General features: G+C 53.7%; 1 protein-coding gene across 3 annotated transcripts in view; it reads right to left on the bottom strand.

Annotated features, from left to right (window-relative positions):
• Window positions 1-1,836: 1,836 nt before the first annotated feature.
• The window catches only part of TTLL4 (tubulin tyrosine ligase like 4), a 35,019-nt gene continuing 20,254 nt past the window's right edge, over window positions 1,837-16,601 (bottom strand). For all 3 annotated transcript variants that reach the window (XM_044241610.1, XM_044241611.1, XM_044241609.1), the window contains 18 exons: window positions 14,400-15,993; window positions 13,455-13,564; window positions 13,036-13,099; window positions 10,991-11,112; window positions 10,467-10,577; window positions 10,030-10,106; window positions 9,155-9,346; window positions 8,972-9,054; window positions 8,618-8,746; window positions 7,100-7,222; window positions 6,703-6,801; window positions 6,263-6,397; window positions 5,739-5,876; window positions 4,287-4,389; window positions 3,483-3,693; window positions 3,272-3,342; window positions 2,801-2,886; window positions 1,837-2,368 (listed from right to left, as the gene is read on the bottom strand). In XM_044241610.1, coding sequence (XP_044097545.1) covers window positions 2,110-2,368; window positions 2,801-2,886; window positions 3,272-3,342; window positions 3,483-3,693; window positions 4,287-4,389; window positions 5,739-5,876; window positions 6,263-6,397; window positions 6,703-6,801; window positions 7,100-7,222; window positions 8,618-8,746; window positions 8,972-9,054; window positions 9,155-9,346; window positions 10,030-10,106; window positions 10,467-10,577; window positions 10,991-11,112; window positions 13,036-13,099; window positions 13,455-13,564; window positions 14,400-15,895 — 3,609 coding nt within the window. In that variant the 5' untranslated portion in view covers window positions 15,896-15,993 and the 3' untranslated portion in view covers window positions 1,837-2,109. The remainder of the gene's footprint in view (window positions 2,369-2,800; window positions 2,887-3,271; window positions 3,343-3,482; window positions 3,694-4,286; window positions 4,390-5,738; window positions 5,877-6,262; window positions 6,398-6,702; window positions 6,802-7,099; window positions 7,223-8,617; window positions 8,747-8,971; window positions 9,055-9,154; window positions 9,347-10,029; window positions 10,107-10,466; window positions 10,578-10,990; window positions 11,113-13,035; window positions 13,100-13,454; window positions 13,565-14,399; window positions 15,994-16,601) is intronic.

The raw sequence follows: 16,601 nt of genomic DNA, 5'->3' as shown, positions 1-16,601 counted from the left end.
GTTCCAAAGCTAAACTTTGGAAAAATTTCATGACTTCCCCCAAAGTCCTTATTTAGCTGAATACCTTATACCATGGGTATTCACTGCTAAACATGTGCGCTGAATGCTCTAGCAAGATCCAATTTTCTCTCAAGGGTGAAGGGGGAACATAAGCCCCATTCCTTTTTCCCACCCAGTAAAACACGCACACCTTCAGATGCTGTGATGGGATGGAAATGAAAAATAATGTCTGCACAAACATGCTCTAAACCACCAAGGACACTTATTTTCATTACTTACTTAACTAAGCCCTCTTCCTATCCCCCATGCCCACGCTGCCGCAACGCCGGTCCCCTCTTGTTACAGGGATGCCGTCTGGGGACCCTCAGATGTCGGGCCGAAGACCTGCAGTGGCTTTCCAAGGAGTAAACCAGCACGGCTTGCCGGACCAGCCACCCCAAAAATACTGGAGCAGGGCGCTCGCTTTGTGAGGAAGGCCACATGTCCTGCCCTCGTCCCCGGGTCTGACACAGTGCTAGGGTGCTGCCTGTGGGTCGGACGAGGGAGCTGGCTCCAATCCTGTCATGAGGGTTTAGCCGGCCTGCCAGGACCTCTCTGCTGGGCCCAACTCTGATGTCCTTCCTGCTGAGTGGCAGGTGCTACCCCAGGACATTGCCACCAAGCTTTCTTCACAATTGTCAACATGGCCTTCACACCAGCCAGCATAGCCATCTACTGGGTGGCCTTGAACCCAGGCAGGCCTCTAGGTGGCTTTTCCATGGCTCCATCCCAACTTGCCACGTAGAACTCCAGGAGCCACAAAGCAGGGTAACTGTCCTTCCAAAACTTGGAGAGAACAAAGGTAGAGAGCCCAGGGCCAGGTGGCTGCTCATTGGGCACGGCTGCTAGGAAACCAGAGACCACAGGGCTGAGGAGGGAGCCAGTAGCTACCAGGAGGTGCGGGGCCGAGGAAGGGCACAATCTGGGGGGAAAAGCACCTTTCTGATCTGCACTATCACACCGCATGCTTCTCCCGGATGCCACTCTGCTTCCGGAGGAGCATACCTCCTGATTCGGATGCCCGTGTTCCTCGTAGGCAAGGTTTACCCAGTCAACACTCACCCCACACTTGCCATTTTACTGACTCCTGGGGAGGGAGGCAGATTCAGGTAAGACTATAAGAATTTCGTCCTTCCTACAGGGGTGACTGCTCCTGAAATCCACCTGCCATGCCACCAGACTGTGTGTCCTTGTGACCTGTGAGCCAGACCCTGCTGATCAGAGACTGCAAAAGGGGTAAGCAGAACCCCTCTGTGTTGCGGGGAAATCACAGCTCCTGCCATCCTCCCTTGGATTGTGTCCTTCGATGCATGGACACAGACCACAGCCACTGATTATCTGGGCTCCTTCACTGGGGCTGCAGGAGGTTTGCAAAGCTCACGAGACCTCTCACCTCACAGAGCGCTAAGAACTACCATCCATGAAAGAGAAGTCCAGAAGGCTGAACAGGTAGCGACATGAGGTCAGAACAGGAAGGCTCAGGACTGCTAGCTGCTGGGTACATGAAAGAAGTGAAGCCCCCAGGACCAGGAAGACAGGAAATGGGTTTATCGCGTGTGGCCTCGCCCTGCCTATCTACTGAAGAAGTCTGAAGGGTTCTCAAAGTGGCTCCTTCGGACAGGGTATGGGGTGCGGGGACTGAGGGGGAGACCTGAGGAGATGAGGACCTTTGGAGGGACTGCCTCAGTTACGGGCAAAGGACTTTAGGCTCAAATGTGTTTGGTGCGTTTCCCCCTCTAGGGCTGTAACTTCTCACCATACCAAGGTCGAAAACAAACCACACAAGGCTCTCTGAAGTTAGAAACCAAATCCTGCTTTATAAGGCTGAGTGGCCATCAGTGGCTTCTCTGCAGAAATAAGGTACCAGCCAGTGAACCTTCCTCACCTTCTCCCCATTCCCACCACCCCTCCATCCCTCCAGATACCCATCTCTGCAATTCAACCACTTCAAAAATATACTTTGAGGAAGGGGCTGGGGCTCAGGCTGGCTAGCCAGCCGGCCGGCCGACCAGTTCCCATGAGGTAGCTAACACCGGTGCTCCTAGGTGCGGGCTAGTGGAGAGAGGCCAGTCACGAGCTCATAGCAGCCAGGAGTGAGTCACCGGTTGACTGGGAAGTGGGGGAAGCAGAGAGTCTCGAGGTCTGCCCAGAGTACTTCATCAGAGGTAACAGCTGGGTGGAGAGGCTGGGCTCTTTGCTGGTGTCCTCAAGGTCCTTGGAAGAGCTAGGTTTCCCGGGGAGAGGAGAAAGGCCAGCTTGGGTCTTCTTGGGCTTAGGGATGGTCCCGTCTTCAGAGGGCGGTATGCTTCCCTCGGAGAAGCTGTGTTTCCTGACACAGGTGGGGAAAGAAATGGCTGAGATGGCTGTGTAGCTGGGACTTTAGCCTGTGATCTGCCTTCAGAGTCCGGACAGGCATTTCCAGCCTTTTGGGACTACACACCATGACTAGATGGAGATAGAACCACAAAACACATCTTCTTTATCTGAAGGCGGAGAGCTTGGTGCAAATGTGAACCCGTGAGAGGAGGCCTCAAGGAGCCCGCAGGCGGCGGGCACAGCTAGAGGGGCTGCGTGGGCAGGTGAGCCACACTCCAGCTCAGCTGCGCCGGGCACACGGGGAGCCACCAGCAGAGATGGTGGCTGCGTTCCCACCCCCACCCCCAGTGGAGAACGCTGAGCTCATCATCATCTGGGAGGAGAGGAAGAAGAAAACTCCCTGAACTCACAGCCAGTCCCTTTGCCTCGCTCAGATAGCACTCACCCCAGCTTGCCAGTCTCGGACTTGGAGAGTGCACTGAGTGCCACATCACCCTTCGGGATGGTCAGAAGTGATGTTGGGAGAGACCACTAAAAGCAAAGGAAGCAGTGAGGCCCAAAGGGCTAGTCAGGCAGGAGTGCTCAGGGTCCTGGGACTCTCTCCCGACTCCACCTGAGTGATTGTGGGGCTCGCCTCTTCCCTACCCTTCAGGCATGGGCCCATGTGGGACAAAAATCTCCCTTTTCTCCAGATTTGGACCAGAAGTTGAGGCTACAAAGCACTCTGACCCTTGAAAGAAAGGCACCCAGGGAATCCTGGAGGCCATTATTCCCCTGAAAGGGAAGGGTCTGGAGACACAGACAGGGGAGAAGTGAGAGGGTCTGGACCTACAACCAACCCATGCTGTGCTCTTAAGCTGCAGGGCCAAGGCTGCTGACTGGAGGTGCCCCCCGGCCCCGCAATGGCGTCACTCACCACTGGAGCAGAATCCGAGACGGCCCCTGTGTGGAACCCTTTGTAGCACCAACTGCGAAGCAGATCTACTCCTAGAACAAGATGAGCAGGGGTGGGACTTAAGAGGGTGCAATCAATTGGTGGACTCTTGTCAGGGAGGCCCATTTCTTGGCCTACTAGGATTTAATCACTCACTACACACGGCCTCCCGTGGGCAGGGAGGATCCATTACCTTTGAGCTTGTTGCCATGGTACTTCTGTTCCCACTGGGTGGTGAGAATGTTGAAATATCGTGGCTGCTCAAAAAAGCGGAGATAGCGAGAGGAGATTCGAGAAGGAAAAATTCGTTCAAATTGCCCACGGCGAGAAAACTCATCTTCCATCTCAACCAGAATCCGCACGTCATCTGGCGTCAGGACGTCCAGCACAGACGCATAGAAGTCCTAAGGCCCAAGAAACGGAGAGGAAGAGGGTGGAACAGGTGGTTGGGTGGGAGGGTGCGGTGAGCGCCGCTCTGAGGTCCTAAGGCTGCAGGACTCCCAAGGCAACACCGAGGCTGACTAGTGAGTCAGCTCGGGACCCCGTCTGTTCCCAGGCCTGTGGCGTTCTGCTGTCTGGAGAAGATACTCCAGAGCACAGAAGTTTTAAGAGGTTTGCTGGATGGAGTCAAGATCAGAATCTAGCAACTGAGACTCGGCAGCTGCCTTTGGACTACTACTCTAATCTACTCCAAGAACACAGAGAGCTCCCCTGGGGCTCAGTGCACCTCAAGGGAAGAAACCCAAAAGGTCGACGGCTCAGACAACGGGGGATGGCTACAACAGCATTGGGCGAGGAGCAGTGGTTGGCCACATGGTAAAGGCCGTCAACTCTCTCCCGGAACCCTGCACAGGCCAGCAGATCCCTGTACGCCAAGGGACCCCGAAGCTAGGTTAGGAAACCGTCTCGGAGAGAGGGAAAACTGCTTGCCTTGGGCTCCCAAATGTCTCACCAAGGAAACTTTGTTGGCACTTGGGGGTGGAGGGTAATCTCCTACCTGATCAGGAATTTTCTGGGTCAGATAATAGGCTTTCTTCATCTTCTGTGCAGTGAAATGCTCTGGGGCCACTCGACACTTCTCCCTGGGGGAGCTGGGCAGGCTAACGCGGTGGATGGAAGAGAAACAAAGGGTAAGGTCAGCAGCTTCGCATCCTGAGGACACGTGGAAAGAGCATCCCTTTCAGGACCCTTAGCGTAGCTGGGGGAGGAAGACAACTCTTGGGTGAGGTCAGGGGACTCACTGGGGCACCAAGTTTAAGTGGTTTGTTGGAGGGAGTCACCCCCTTCTTGAGAGAAGACAAAGATGCTGGGACAGACACCCGTTACTTGTGTAGATGGGACAGCGATGCACTCTATGCAGTAGCCTGAGCACCGAAGAGCAAGCAGCACGGGGTAACTATAGGAGTTCAAGGCGCCCTCACGGGCTGGTAAGAAAAGGGAGGGACTGCTGCGTGCATGAGTTTGGTTGGATTTGGTGGGCAGCCCCTCGATACCCAGCTTGGCACTGGCTGTGCAAACCAGGCACACTCCAGGACTCCCTGCCCTGCTTCCCCAGCCCTGGCACCATCACTACTGTGCAGAGACACGAAGATGGCCTCCACAGAGCCCATGGGGCAGCGGGTGTCAAGTGAAAGCCACAGCCAGAGCCACACCAGGATCCACAAGATGCGGTGGGGAAAGCAAATGTTGTTCCCAGCGAATCAGGACTGGAATCCCAGCTCTCCCACTCTGTAGTGGAATAACCATGGGTGGGCTGCCTAATTCCAGGGATTTCCAGTCTCCGCATCTATCAGCTGAGGACATGGATACCAGCCTCATGGGCTGACGTGGAGAGGAGTTACAGGTTTCTCCTGACACACAGCAAGGTCCCAACCAAGTATCAGCTCCCTCCCCTCAAGAGTGGTTCCAAGAGGTCTGGGGCTATGGTGGAGCTGGCTTCACGCAGATGCCGCCTGCAGCTAGGCTCTCATGGGTGGGTGATCCCAGCGGGAAGATCTGACTGAGGGGGGGTGTCAGGACGAAGAAAGCCCATGAGCAGAGGAGGGGACATTACGAAGGACAAGTGAGAAGCCACGCCCATTTCAGAGAGGAGACGCCATTCACCGATCCTTCAACTCTGGGCTTCTGGGAGCTGCTGCCTGGTCAGAGCACAGGAGCCAGGAAAGGGAAGAGAGGGAGGGATGCCTGGGCAAAGGAGGCTGTGGCCTTGTGTGTCCCTGTGAGGAGTTTAAAGCTGATTCTCCAGGCCCCGTGGAGATTCCTGAGCCGGGAGTGATAAAACCAGCCATGCTTTTCAGGGGCACTGACGTGGGAAGAGGTGCACAGGAAGACTTTGGGGGCAGAGTATGCAGACCAGGAGACCGAGCAGGAAGTGGTGCTTGGGCTCTGTTCCTTCCCATAGTCCCCAGCGGCCCGCTCGTGAGCCACGGGACTGAGCACAGAGGCTGACCTGGCGCTGGCGCTGCCGGGGCTGCCGGAGCTGGGCACGACGTCCTCTGCGTTGGGTAGGACAAAGCCTGCCAGATTCAGAAGGTCCCGGATCATCTGGCCTTTGATGCTGATGTCCAATGGGGAGCTGGAGTGGAGGCTTCAGAGAAAGGGTACAAGGGGCAGTAGAACGGCTTCTGGCCACGCGCCTGAGTCAGCGCTAGTCCGTGGACACCTTGCCTTCCCAACCCCCGAGCACCGTCACGGGGGACTGGCTGCCCCACAGAGTGATCACCTCACTTGAGGTGGTTCCCGACTACTGCCTTTGTTTGCCAGGGGTAAGCACATGGTAGGGATCAAGATGAAGAGAGCAACTTCTTGAGAAAATGGCTTAGAATGAGTGAAGGAGTGAAAAACAGATCACAAAGGGAAAACACAAAATCTACTGCAGGAAAGGTCTTCCCAAAGTCAGCAAGACCAGAGCGGAAAGAGGATCGTGAGGACACAGGCAGGGCTGTGCTCCGAGTGCCCCAAGAACCCACTTACCTCGGGGAGATGTTGACTTCCAGGACCCAAGGCTTGAGGTTTTCGTCCAGCATGATGTCAAAACCGAAGAGCTCGTGGCAGCTGTAGGGCCGTCGCACGTACATCTTCAGCAGGCTGGTCACGTAGGGCTCCGACCTGGTCACAGAGAAGACCACGTCTTAAGCCCAGCTCCTCCCGCGGGGCCCGTGTTATAGCTGCCCAGAGATGGGAGAACATTAGAACCCCAGGAAAAGCAGTTCCCTAGGGAAGCCTCTGATCTGGAGCCAGATTCTGGAGAGGAAGTTCAGTAAAAAGGCAGAATTCTAGCTATTCCTTCCTATTTCTGGTCCTCAGAAAATGACGCCCAGTGTGGTCAGTGTCTGGGGCACAGCCGCGTGTAGACCCGTGAAAAAAGGGGAGGCCACGGAAGGCCCCACACCCAGGGTAGCAGCGTGACTCACGAGATGATGGTTTTGACAACAACATCCTTTATCTTCTCCCAGATGGCATCACTATTGACTCCCTTCTGGCTCAGGTAGTTCCATAAAGCCTTCAGTGCCCTGCAAGGCGGGGGTGGAGTGGGGGGGTGGGGTTATAGTCTATGAACTGGTGATGACGAAAAGAGAAAGAAAAAGCAGTAAGAGGTCCAAAGGCACTCTCTCCATGTCTCTTTTGAGGTTTTCAATTCAGAAAGAGAGGAGCTTGGATGAAAACAGACCAAATCTGAATTGCCCAGTGTTTATATGACCTTTGGGTTTTACATCAATCCTCATTGACCATGCCCCTGAACCTCCCCAAAGCCCAGAACCCTGTGTTCCCCTAGGCCTCTGCCTGACAGGGACGCAGCCTGACGGGTACCATTTGTGGCCCTGGCAGGCTGTTTCATCCGCATTGGCCTGGTACTCAGCATTCTTTTTATTGACACTGTAGTTGGTCAGGTGCATGAACTTATTGCCAAGGCTCTTCATGGAAGGGGAATACCTAGAAGTGAGGAGAAAGGCAGAGGTAAGATAGGGAGACGGCAGGTGGACAGAGGTCCAAACGTTTCCCCAAATCTCAAGGCAGTAAAGGACAAGTAAACAGATTGTTCCAGATGCATAAGAGCCTAAGAAGTACGTCTGTTGGCAAGGTTTCTAGAACACCACAGCTCTTTTATCATGAACAGCTCACAAAACTCAGGAAAAGTTTACTTATGTTTACTCATTTCTTATATAAGGAGATGATGAAAGATATAGCCAAGCTCAAGAGAAGCACAGGGCAAGGCATGTGGGACTGATCGCCTTCAACCCACCTCAGTCCTGTAGGACACAGCCCACAGTCACTGAGGTAGAGAACCTTCTCGTTTCCTCTTCCCCATGTGACAATGCGATTTATAGTAAGAAACTTACATGCATGTCCCTGTCCCTGGTTCCTGGCACAAAGTTCCTAAATCCCTTATAAATTCCCCAGTGATAAGAGCACTATCAGACCATCTTTTGGTCTTTGATCCCAGTTCCTGACACACAGCTCCTGAAACCCTTGTAATTGCCTGGGCAATAGGAGCATCTTATGTTCTAATGAGGCAACTTTGGGTGGGCTCCTGGATAGGGTCTGATCACCAGACAGACCAACCCATGATTAGAAGCTTGGAATTTTCGGCCCTGCCCCCTTTCCCCCCTTAAGAGGGAGAAGGGCTAAAAACAGAATCAATCATGCCTACGTGATGAAGCTTCCCTAAAATCCCAAATACAAGGTGCATGTATTCTAGGTGGGGGATCCTGTGGGATGTGCTGGGAGTGGGGCCCCGAGAGGGCCAGGGCGCGGGGCACCCCTTGTCACACACGCCGCCCTATGCCTTGTCTCCTCTGACACCTCACCTGGTCTCTTCTCTCTGGCTGTTAGCCTGTAACCGAACTTTACCAACTGCTATGATGAGCTGCTCTGACAAATTAATGGAAGCTGAGAAGGGGGTTCCGGGAACCTCTGACTTCCAGCTGACCGATAAGAAGCACAGGCACCTGGACTGGTGACCGGTGTCTGAAGCAGGAGGAAGGGACAACCTCGTGACGTGGAGCCCCAAGCTGGGGGCTCAGTGGGGTATGTGTGTCGGGGGGGCAGTGTCAGACGAGTTAAAATGCAGGATACCCAGCTGGCGTTGCAAAGAACTGCCTCCTGTGGGGAAAAGTCCCACGCATTTGGCGACCAGAAGTGGCAGAAGTGTTCAGTGTGACAGAAGACACACAAGAGGAAAGGAAGATTGGGTTTTCTAGATACACCTACTTCTCCTTTGCCCACAAAATGTGTTGTTTTTTCAGCCCGGCATCCTCCAGTTCCCCTCATTCTCAGGAAAACAAGTCCCCAGAGCCGTCAGGGTGAGGCCTCAGCACGACCACGTACTTGCAACTGGCAAAGCGGACAAGTCCGTCGGAAAAGAGGTAAATCCGCAGAGGATCATAGGAGGTGACGTAAACATAGATTCGCAGGTCGAACTTGCTGCCACTGATGAGGTAGGGTTTGTGTAGATACCTAAACAGGGAATGGCCAGCCTCAGGGACGTGACTGATTGAGATGGGGCTCAGTACGTAAAACAGCAGAAGCCAGCGAATAGTCCCCAAAGTAAAGACCTTAAAACCGCTGCCTGAAGGTCGAAGGCTGGGAGGACAAAGGGCAGGCAAACGCTATAAGAAGGGACCCTCTGGGCTGGGGAGGTGGGAAAATGAGGAGTAGGGTGTGAGCTGGCGACAAGCTCACCTCTGTACCAGGAGGGGCCTTCGCTTGGGGAGCTGACTCCACTTGTGAATGACCTGGATTCCAATGCCTCGGGCTGACGCTGGCTAGAAGGCAAGTGGAAAGGAGAGGAGATTTGCTGCCGGCCCAACACGCCATTGCTCCCGCTCTCGGACCTCGGCCCGCTGCCTGCCGCCATCTACTCACTGGTTTAACAATCCACTTCTGGCGGCTGCTGCTCTCCCAGGCTTTGCGCAGGAGCTTGGCATCCTGGGGCAGGATGAAGGACTGGGGGAAGAAACTGAACTCCTTCTTGCCAAAGCGGCTCTGCATGCGAGACAGGTTCCGCCACAGCCGGTCCTTTCGCCCGATCTGGAAGGAACCTGGGAAGTGGTTCAGCTACAGAAGGGACAAAGTGGGAGAGCAGGGAGAGGGCCTGGGTAAGGCAGGAGGAAGACAGCAAGACTCACGGGGTCCTTTCAACCTCCTTAGCAACACTCTGAGCTCTCAATCCACTTCTACCGTCACCATCTGATGGTAAGTACTCCCCTGCAGAGCACTCACCAAAAGATGATTAAAACACAAACAAAAAACACCAAAATGCAGTGCCCTCAAGGGGTAGATAGCTCATGAACAATCAAAGAACAGTGATTAAGTCAGACAAGATATTCCCTGTTAGTGTCTATTGCCATAACGGCCTGTAGGGCAAAAACAGGAAAGCACCTGGCCTTCATTAAATCTGGGGCAAGGGACTCTTCTGTCACAACAGGAGACCAGAGTCCTCTTTGTGCACACCCAACTTGGAGGACTGGAGGCAATGCACAGCAGTCACAGCAGAGACACAATTCACAGAAACAGATGCCACAGCTCAAGCCACATCGGAGAAGGAAGTGTTTTGCACTGTGCCACTGGACGGCCGTGACCTGCGAGGGCCCCGCTGCCCGCTCCTCCCGCACCGCCTCTGCTCTGTGCACGGTCCTGGCTTCTCCGCAGTCACCCTCCTCTTTCCCCCCCCGCCCATACCAACCTCCTCCTGCAGGGTCCGAAGTTCAGGAGAGGGACTCCCCAGAAAGGACCCCTACCTTCTGATGCTCCCGAATAGATCGGAAACTAGGAGACTTCATGTGGTGACCCCAGCAGCCCAGCCAGTCGTCATTTCCTACAGGAGGCACAGCAGGGAGTCAGTCCCGCTAGCAGCTCAGTCCTTGGGGCCGAGAGGCTCAGAGGCCCCAGACACACTGCTGGGCCCGGGCACAGCTCCCAGACCCAGTTTTCTAAGAGCTGCTGTGGAGCTGTCCTATGTGAGACCCTGGGGTCAGGAACAGAACAATGGCTCTCTGTCTTCTAACTTCGAGGACCAGGCTCCGGCCTGGAGAGACTTCAGAGCTATGTCTTCCTATGAGGTGGGAAATCCAGGCCAAGGTCCCTGCAGAGCAGGAGGTACGCAGGGTTCCCCCCCACACCCTGAGGCCATCTGACGGGGCAGGGGACAAGCTCGCAGTTAAGGCCAGTGACTCACTCTTGCTGATTTTGAAGTGGGACCGTCCAATGGTCTGCTTGACAATGTTGGGGGTCACAGTGCTCATCTTCCACCGGAGCAGCTTCCTCTGCTCCCAGGGAAGTTTCTCCACTGGGGAAAGGGATGGGGGGCGAGGGTGAAGGAGAGCAGGAGAGTCAGGGTTAGAAGCGGAAAGGTGGCGCCGCGGCCCAGCCTCCACTAGGGAGACCAGTCACTAAGAAGTGTTCTGGGCCAGAGTTTCAAAGAAGCACCCTTGGCAGGAAGAGGGGGCCCGAAGCGGTTGAGGAACACAGACCGGAGGGAGGTCGGCAGGAATGAAGCATGAGACGATGCAGCTGACAAGGGTCAGCTGAGGGAAAGACACGGAAAAGTGCCGAGTATCAGGCTGGTGAACCAGGCGGGGAACCGAGCACCAGAAAGGTCATTCTGAAAAGCCCCTTTCACCCCCCTGCCCACTGCTCCCAACTTGGCTAGCACCCTTCTCCTGGGGGCACTTTGGGGCTCAGACCCTTGGCCAGGGTTACCTCTCTCATCCCGGGTGCCAAAATAGATGGTCGGGGGAACGTTGGGAAAGAGGCTGTAGACAAGGGCTGGCCGGACAACTTTCTCACTGGAGAGGGGTTTGGTCAGAATCTCCGCGCAGCTCCTACGATGCAAAACAGATGTGTGGTAGAGAAAGGGGAGGCCAGGCCCCCGAAGTGCTGTCACTGTGTCCTTTCCTCAGGGGTGCGGTCTTTCGCACTGGGATTCCACAAAGACAAGTACTCAGTAAGTATTCTGCAACTACGAATCTACACGGTGCCAGAGCTAACACTGGTACATGACACATAAAGGCCAGACTTTCCCATACTCCCTTCTGTGACACAGCTCCAACATTTCCCCTGACAAGCCATGGGCAGGGAAAGCCCTGGAAAGAGTGGTTCCGAAAGCAGGTATGCAACACTTGAACAAAGAGGAGTAAATGAGGAGAGAAAACGATATGGATAATGAAAAAGAAAGAAGAGCAGAAAAGACCTAAGAAGAAGTATAGAGAGTTTTAAAAAGAAAAAGGGGAAAAACCAACAGAAAGGAAAGAAATAGGGATACTTCTAACTCATTTTATATTTAGGCTAATCTGAAGATGTGCAGATGCTCTCCATTTGGGAAATGATCTGGGACATCAGTGTGGTAACGCAGGACTGGGAAACTGGAGCAGTGGGCCGCTGGGGTCCAACCATTGCTCCGACCATGGCGCAGCCAAGGCGATCTCAAGGGATCTCTAAAAACTGAACACTTCAGCTATTGGGTACAGGAGGAGAGACCCAGAGCATGTCTTTAAATAGCAGTGGGAAAGGAGAAAACAGTTATCACTCTCTCTGCTGAGCTGACATGACCCACAAAGATTACTATTTAAGATTAATCTTTAGCTTATAAAGAGCCATTCTACCTGTTATTTTGCAGCACAACAGAAATAGGCACTAGTATGGAAAACACTTCGGTTGTTTGAAATCATTAAGAGTATTTAAAAATGTTACTGGGCCCAGTTAAATACTAATTCTCAGCTAAAGAGTTCCAATGAATTCAACTCTCAATTCCTCGTTTCCAAAATATTTTATTTCAAAGCTTTTTAATTTACGGAGTACTAGAATTTAAAACTGCTGAAAATCAAGGAGAAGAAGTTAAGGCTTAGAAATAAAACAAGACAGGAATGTAAAATGGTAAAGCGACTCTGGAAAAGTTTTGGCGGTTTCTTAAAAAAACTAAACAAGTGGGGCGCTTGGGTGGCTCAGTCAGTGAACTAGGTCATGAGCTCAGGGTTGTGAGATCCAGCCCCAAGTCGGACTCCGCACTAGATTCTTTCCTCCTCCCTCCCCCTCTGCTCACCCCTCATGCTCACTCTCTCAAATAAATAAATAAAATCTTTAAAAAACACAACACTTAAACACGCAACTACCATACGACCCAGCAACTGCACTCCTGGACACTGACCTCAGAGGGACAAAGATTACGTTCACACAAAAATATGTACATCTCAGAACTGTGTCTGATAGTGGGGCACACTTATGATGTAAGGTGGCAACGACCCTTGTGGGGTGGCCAAATATTATGTTTCTCCATTAACGCCTAATTTTCTAAGCACTGCTTGAAATCCTTTTCTTTTTACTTGGAACAATTTCTTAGAAACTAACGACCAAACTGTAGCCTAAGAAACACGGTACTATCTTTAAGCCTGAACGATAAAATATGCTTCTAGTCCCTTCCATTGGTCCTTATTTGAAAACTAAAGTCCCAAATGTCAAAATCTGGTAAAAATGAGTTACAGTTAACATGGCCATTAATGACTTTATAATCCTCTATTTTTCAAAGATTTATTTTCTTTAGTTGGGAGAGAGAGAGTGTGTGCACAGGTGAGCAAGTGGGGGTGAGGGGAAGAATCTTCGAGCAGACTCCCTGCTGAGTGCAGAGACCATAATCAGAGTTGAAACCCAGAGTCTGATGTTCAACTGACTGAGCCACCCAAGCACCCCTCTCTTTATAACCTTAAAGGGACAGCAAATAAGCCTGTACCAATGATCGACACAACACTCACCGGGAGATCACTGCTACCGACTCGCTGGTGGACACGGCACTGAACGAGGAGCATTCTGAGTCTCCTGGAGGGGACATAGCAGAGAAGTTCCACTGGCAGAGGCTGCTACACAAACCCACCAGGCCCAGGCTGCGCTTCCTTGGGCATCCTGGCTCAGCCCTCCCGCGGAGCCACGAGCACCAACATGCAGCCTCACACAGCCTTCCGTGAGCTTGGCAGTAGCACAGAGGAAAGAAGACTGGTGGACCGTAGGGCTAGTGAACCAATTTCCCAGAAGCCACTGCCACCCTCAGACCCATAAGGCAAACGATTACTGCAGGTGATACAGTGAGTTAAGGACCCAGCATACAACGGTCACCCCCTTCTCTCGCGGGTGGTGACCACTTCCCAGCTGGGAGGGGAGAGGGCTCCTGACTTACCCTCTTCCTCTTCATTCTCATCATGGCTGCAGCAGTCCTCCAAACCATCCACTAGCTCTTCTTCTAGATCTTCAGCCTCACCCAGGTCTAGCTGCGTGTCTGCAGGTGAACTATAAGAAAGAATCGTGCCCCAGCCCAACCTCCGTAAGAGAGGTCACAGCTAGATTCTCATTGCTTCATCACCTCCCAGTGTTCGTCTCCTCCCCACTCGACGACTTGCTGTCTCTTGTCCAGATCTCACAACTCATTTTTCTGGCCCTCAGCGTTTCAGTCTAGCCATAGTTCCTCAGCCCTACAGCCCCTGTTGTGCAGGGAGGCACTCCCTCTCCCATCTTCTCCCTCATAGCACATCAGTGCAAAATTCTGCATATAAAACACCATCAATGAGTGTCTGGTAATTGACTTTAAAGGCCCCTAGACCTCGAAATTCTGCACAAGGCCTTGGTGGACCAAGGTTCCAGAGAAGTAACAAGGCACAAGAGAAGGAGCCAAGTTTGTGTATGCCCTAACTCTGAAATGGCTATCAAACAAGGAATGACAGAGAGTCTGCTCTGGTATGGAATTAAGTAGAGAAGTCGCAGGCCCCAATATTTGGCATTATCTCTTCCTGATTATAACCTGAAGCAGGGCTGCCAAACTCTTTCTCTAAAGGACTAGATAGTCAATCTTTTCAGTTTTGTGGGCCATTCAGTTTGCTGCAACTACTCAGACGGCAGTAAACAAATGGGTGAGGCTGCATTTCAATAAAACTTTATTTATAAAAGCCCGCAGTGGGTAAGATTTGGCCCACATGCTGGTCTAGTTTGCCAACCTCTGCCCTAAATTGGAAACCAAAATGCCAGGGCAGCCAAAAAATAAAACCACCTTTAGAGACGCAGGGTTAGGGTCACCAAATTATGGTGTACATAGTCCACTGCTCTAAAGGCATCGAAAACTCTAACTTACCTGCTATCCCTAGTAGGGGAGTCTGGCCCCCTGACTTCCTTGGCCCCCTCCTTCCCAAGCTGGCCCAGATGGATGGAAGAGAGGCGGGTGGCCACGTCGGCTACACCAAGGGGCTGAGGGGGAGAAGGCAGGATGGGAGTTTTGTCTTCTCCAAGTGCTGCGGGGTCAATCGCAGATCCACAGGCAGGGCTGTGGCTGACCGTACTGGCATGTGAGGCAAGGAGGTGAATGCTGATGCGTTTGGTGCAGAAGACGGTACTGTCCAACTCCAAGGTCTCCGAGGTGCTAGCGAGGGCCCGCTTGTTCGCTCCAGCATCCTCCTGAGGGAACTGCTGGCCAACCACGGGAGACTTCCACTGCCGGTTCCTGGTGAGGAGATCACACTGCAAGCTGGGGCTCATGAAACAAGCCTGTTCAAACTGGCCGCCTGGCCTTGGCGTCTTCTCAAAGCCTCTTGCAGTCAACTTCCTCACAGCCTCAGTGAACCGAACTTCCTTAGCCAGAGCCTGAGAAACAAAGCCGCCGTCTAGGCCACAGGGGGGCAGCTCTGTTCTGGTGACTAAGTGACTCCGGGTGTACGGGGCAGAGGCCACGCTGGTGGTCAAAGTGTCTAAGGAGCTAGGGGCAGACAGGGTGCCAGGGGCGGGGGCCTCACCAAGGACAGTGCCATCGCTCTTGGGCACCTTATGTTCCACAGGCTGGAGGATACAGTCCCCGGTGCCCCCCGAATGATGCCAGGGGACAAGATGGATCATTGGGGAGGATACTGGCTTCAGGCCCTCTGGGGCCTTCGATAAAGGCACTTTAGTGCTATTTGGCCGCATGAAGGAGTTGTTATTCAGCGTGGGCTTGTAGGCAGAGGGGGCGGCGAGCGGAGACGGGATCTTCCCTGAGATGGCAGAGGCCAGGCTCTTCCCCGAAGGGTTTTCCCCGGCCGCTCCCAGTGAGAGGTATGGATCTGTGGATGAGGACGCCATGGGCTGGGCCATGGGGGAGAACGTGAAAGAAGGAGCCTTATTGGCAGTGAGTCTGATGGGGAGGCTCTTCTGAGGGAGAGAGAGAGGTCTTCTTTCCGGCAGGCCTGAGCGCAGGCAGAAGGACTCCAGCTGCTGGTAGGGTTTGTGCCGGTAGCTGGAGCGGCGGTACAGCAGGGTCCCGCTGAACAGGTCCGGGAGGGAGGGCAGGTAACAGGAGCTGCTGGGGCCCGCAAGGACGGGTGAGTGCCCCGAGCTACATAAAGCACTGGGGCAGAAGAAATAGGCTGGCTGCGGTGGAACACCCAAGACGCCAGGGCCCAAGCCCGCTGACAGTGTCCCCACGTGCTTCCTCTCCAGCTTCCAGATTGGCTTCACCTGCTGATGGGCCTGCGCCCAGCCTCTGCCCTCAGAGGGTCTCTCTGGTGGCCGGGCGGGCACAGAGCCCGAGGGGCCACTCTGCTTGAAGCTGTTTCCCCGGCGGAGGCCAATACTGTAGTGCTCGGTTCCTGCTGAGGCCATGAGGGGCACCCATCATGGCCACACGGCCTCGTGGCCAGACTCGGAACAGGTGCCACGCACCTCCAGTAGTCGCGGCTGCATCCTCACTATCTGTCCACCTGGAGGGAGGAGAATCCATTGGGGATGTTACTGTCCCGGGAGGACAGAGTGTGGGCTACAGGGGTCCTTGGTGAAGCAACAGAGCCCCACCTCCGTTTCCCCGGGGCAACCAGCCGTAGCTGTCATTTAGGACCCGGACTCCTACGGGGGCCTGCAGGGGTCTTCCGGCTGCCCTCGAGCAATCAGGGCCAGCTTTGTCAAGGACTGGGACTTTACAGCTCCACCAAGCAGTCTGCTCGTGTGTTCCCGCTACCTCAGAGCCCTCTGCTCTCTCTCCAGAGAAAACTACATCTCTCTCTCTCACCATCCATGACTTCTCTGAGTGGCTTCCTTCCTCTCCTAAGCCCAGTGGGGCTTGGAATAGGGCAAGTCTGGGGGTGGCAGAGAAACCAGCCAATATCTTCCTCCTCCTCAACCAATTCTGAAAGCTCAGGGGTCACTTGAGAAACTTATTTTACATCTACTCATCCCTGACCAACTCTCAGTGGCCCCTAGTGTGGTCTGCTTTTCACGGCTAGGTGTGACAAGATGAGATACAAGCAGATAATTCCCCCTGCTGACTTCCGGAGTTCACTGGGAAGCTGAGACAGTGACTTCACCTCTTTAA

The sequence above is a fragment of the Neovison vison genome, chromosome 3 (genome assembly GCF_020171115.1).
Source record: "Neovison vison isolate M4711 chromosome 3, ASM_NN_V1, whole genome shotgun sequence".
NCBI classification, from domain to species: domain Eukaryota; kingdom Metazoa; phylum Chordata; class Mammalia; order Carnivora; family Mustelidae; genus Neogale; species Neogale vison.
Note: the sequence above shows the minus strand (reverse complement) of the source record. Positions and strands in the feature narration are given on the sequence as shown.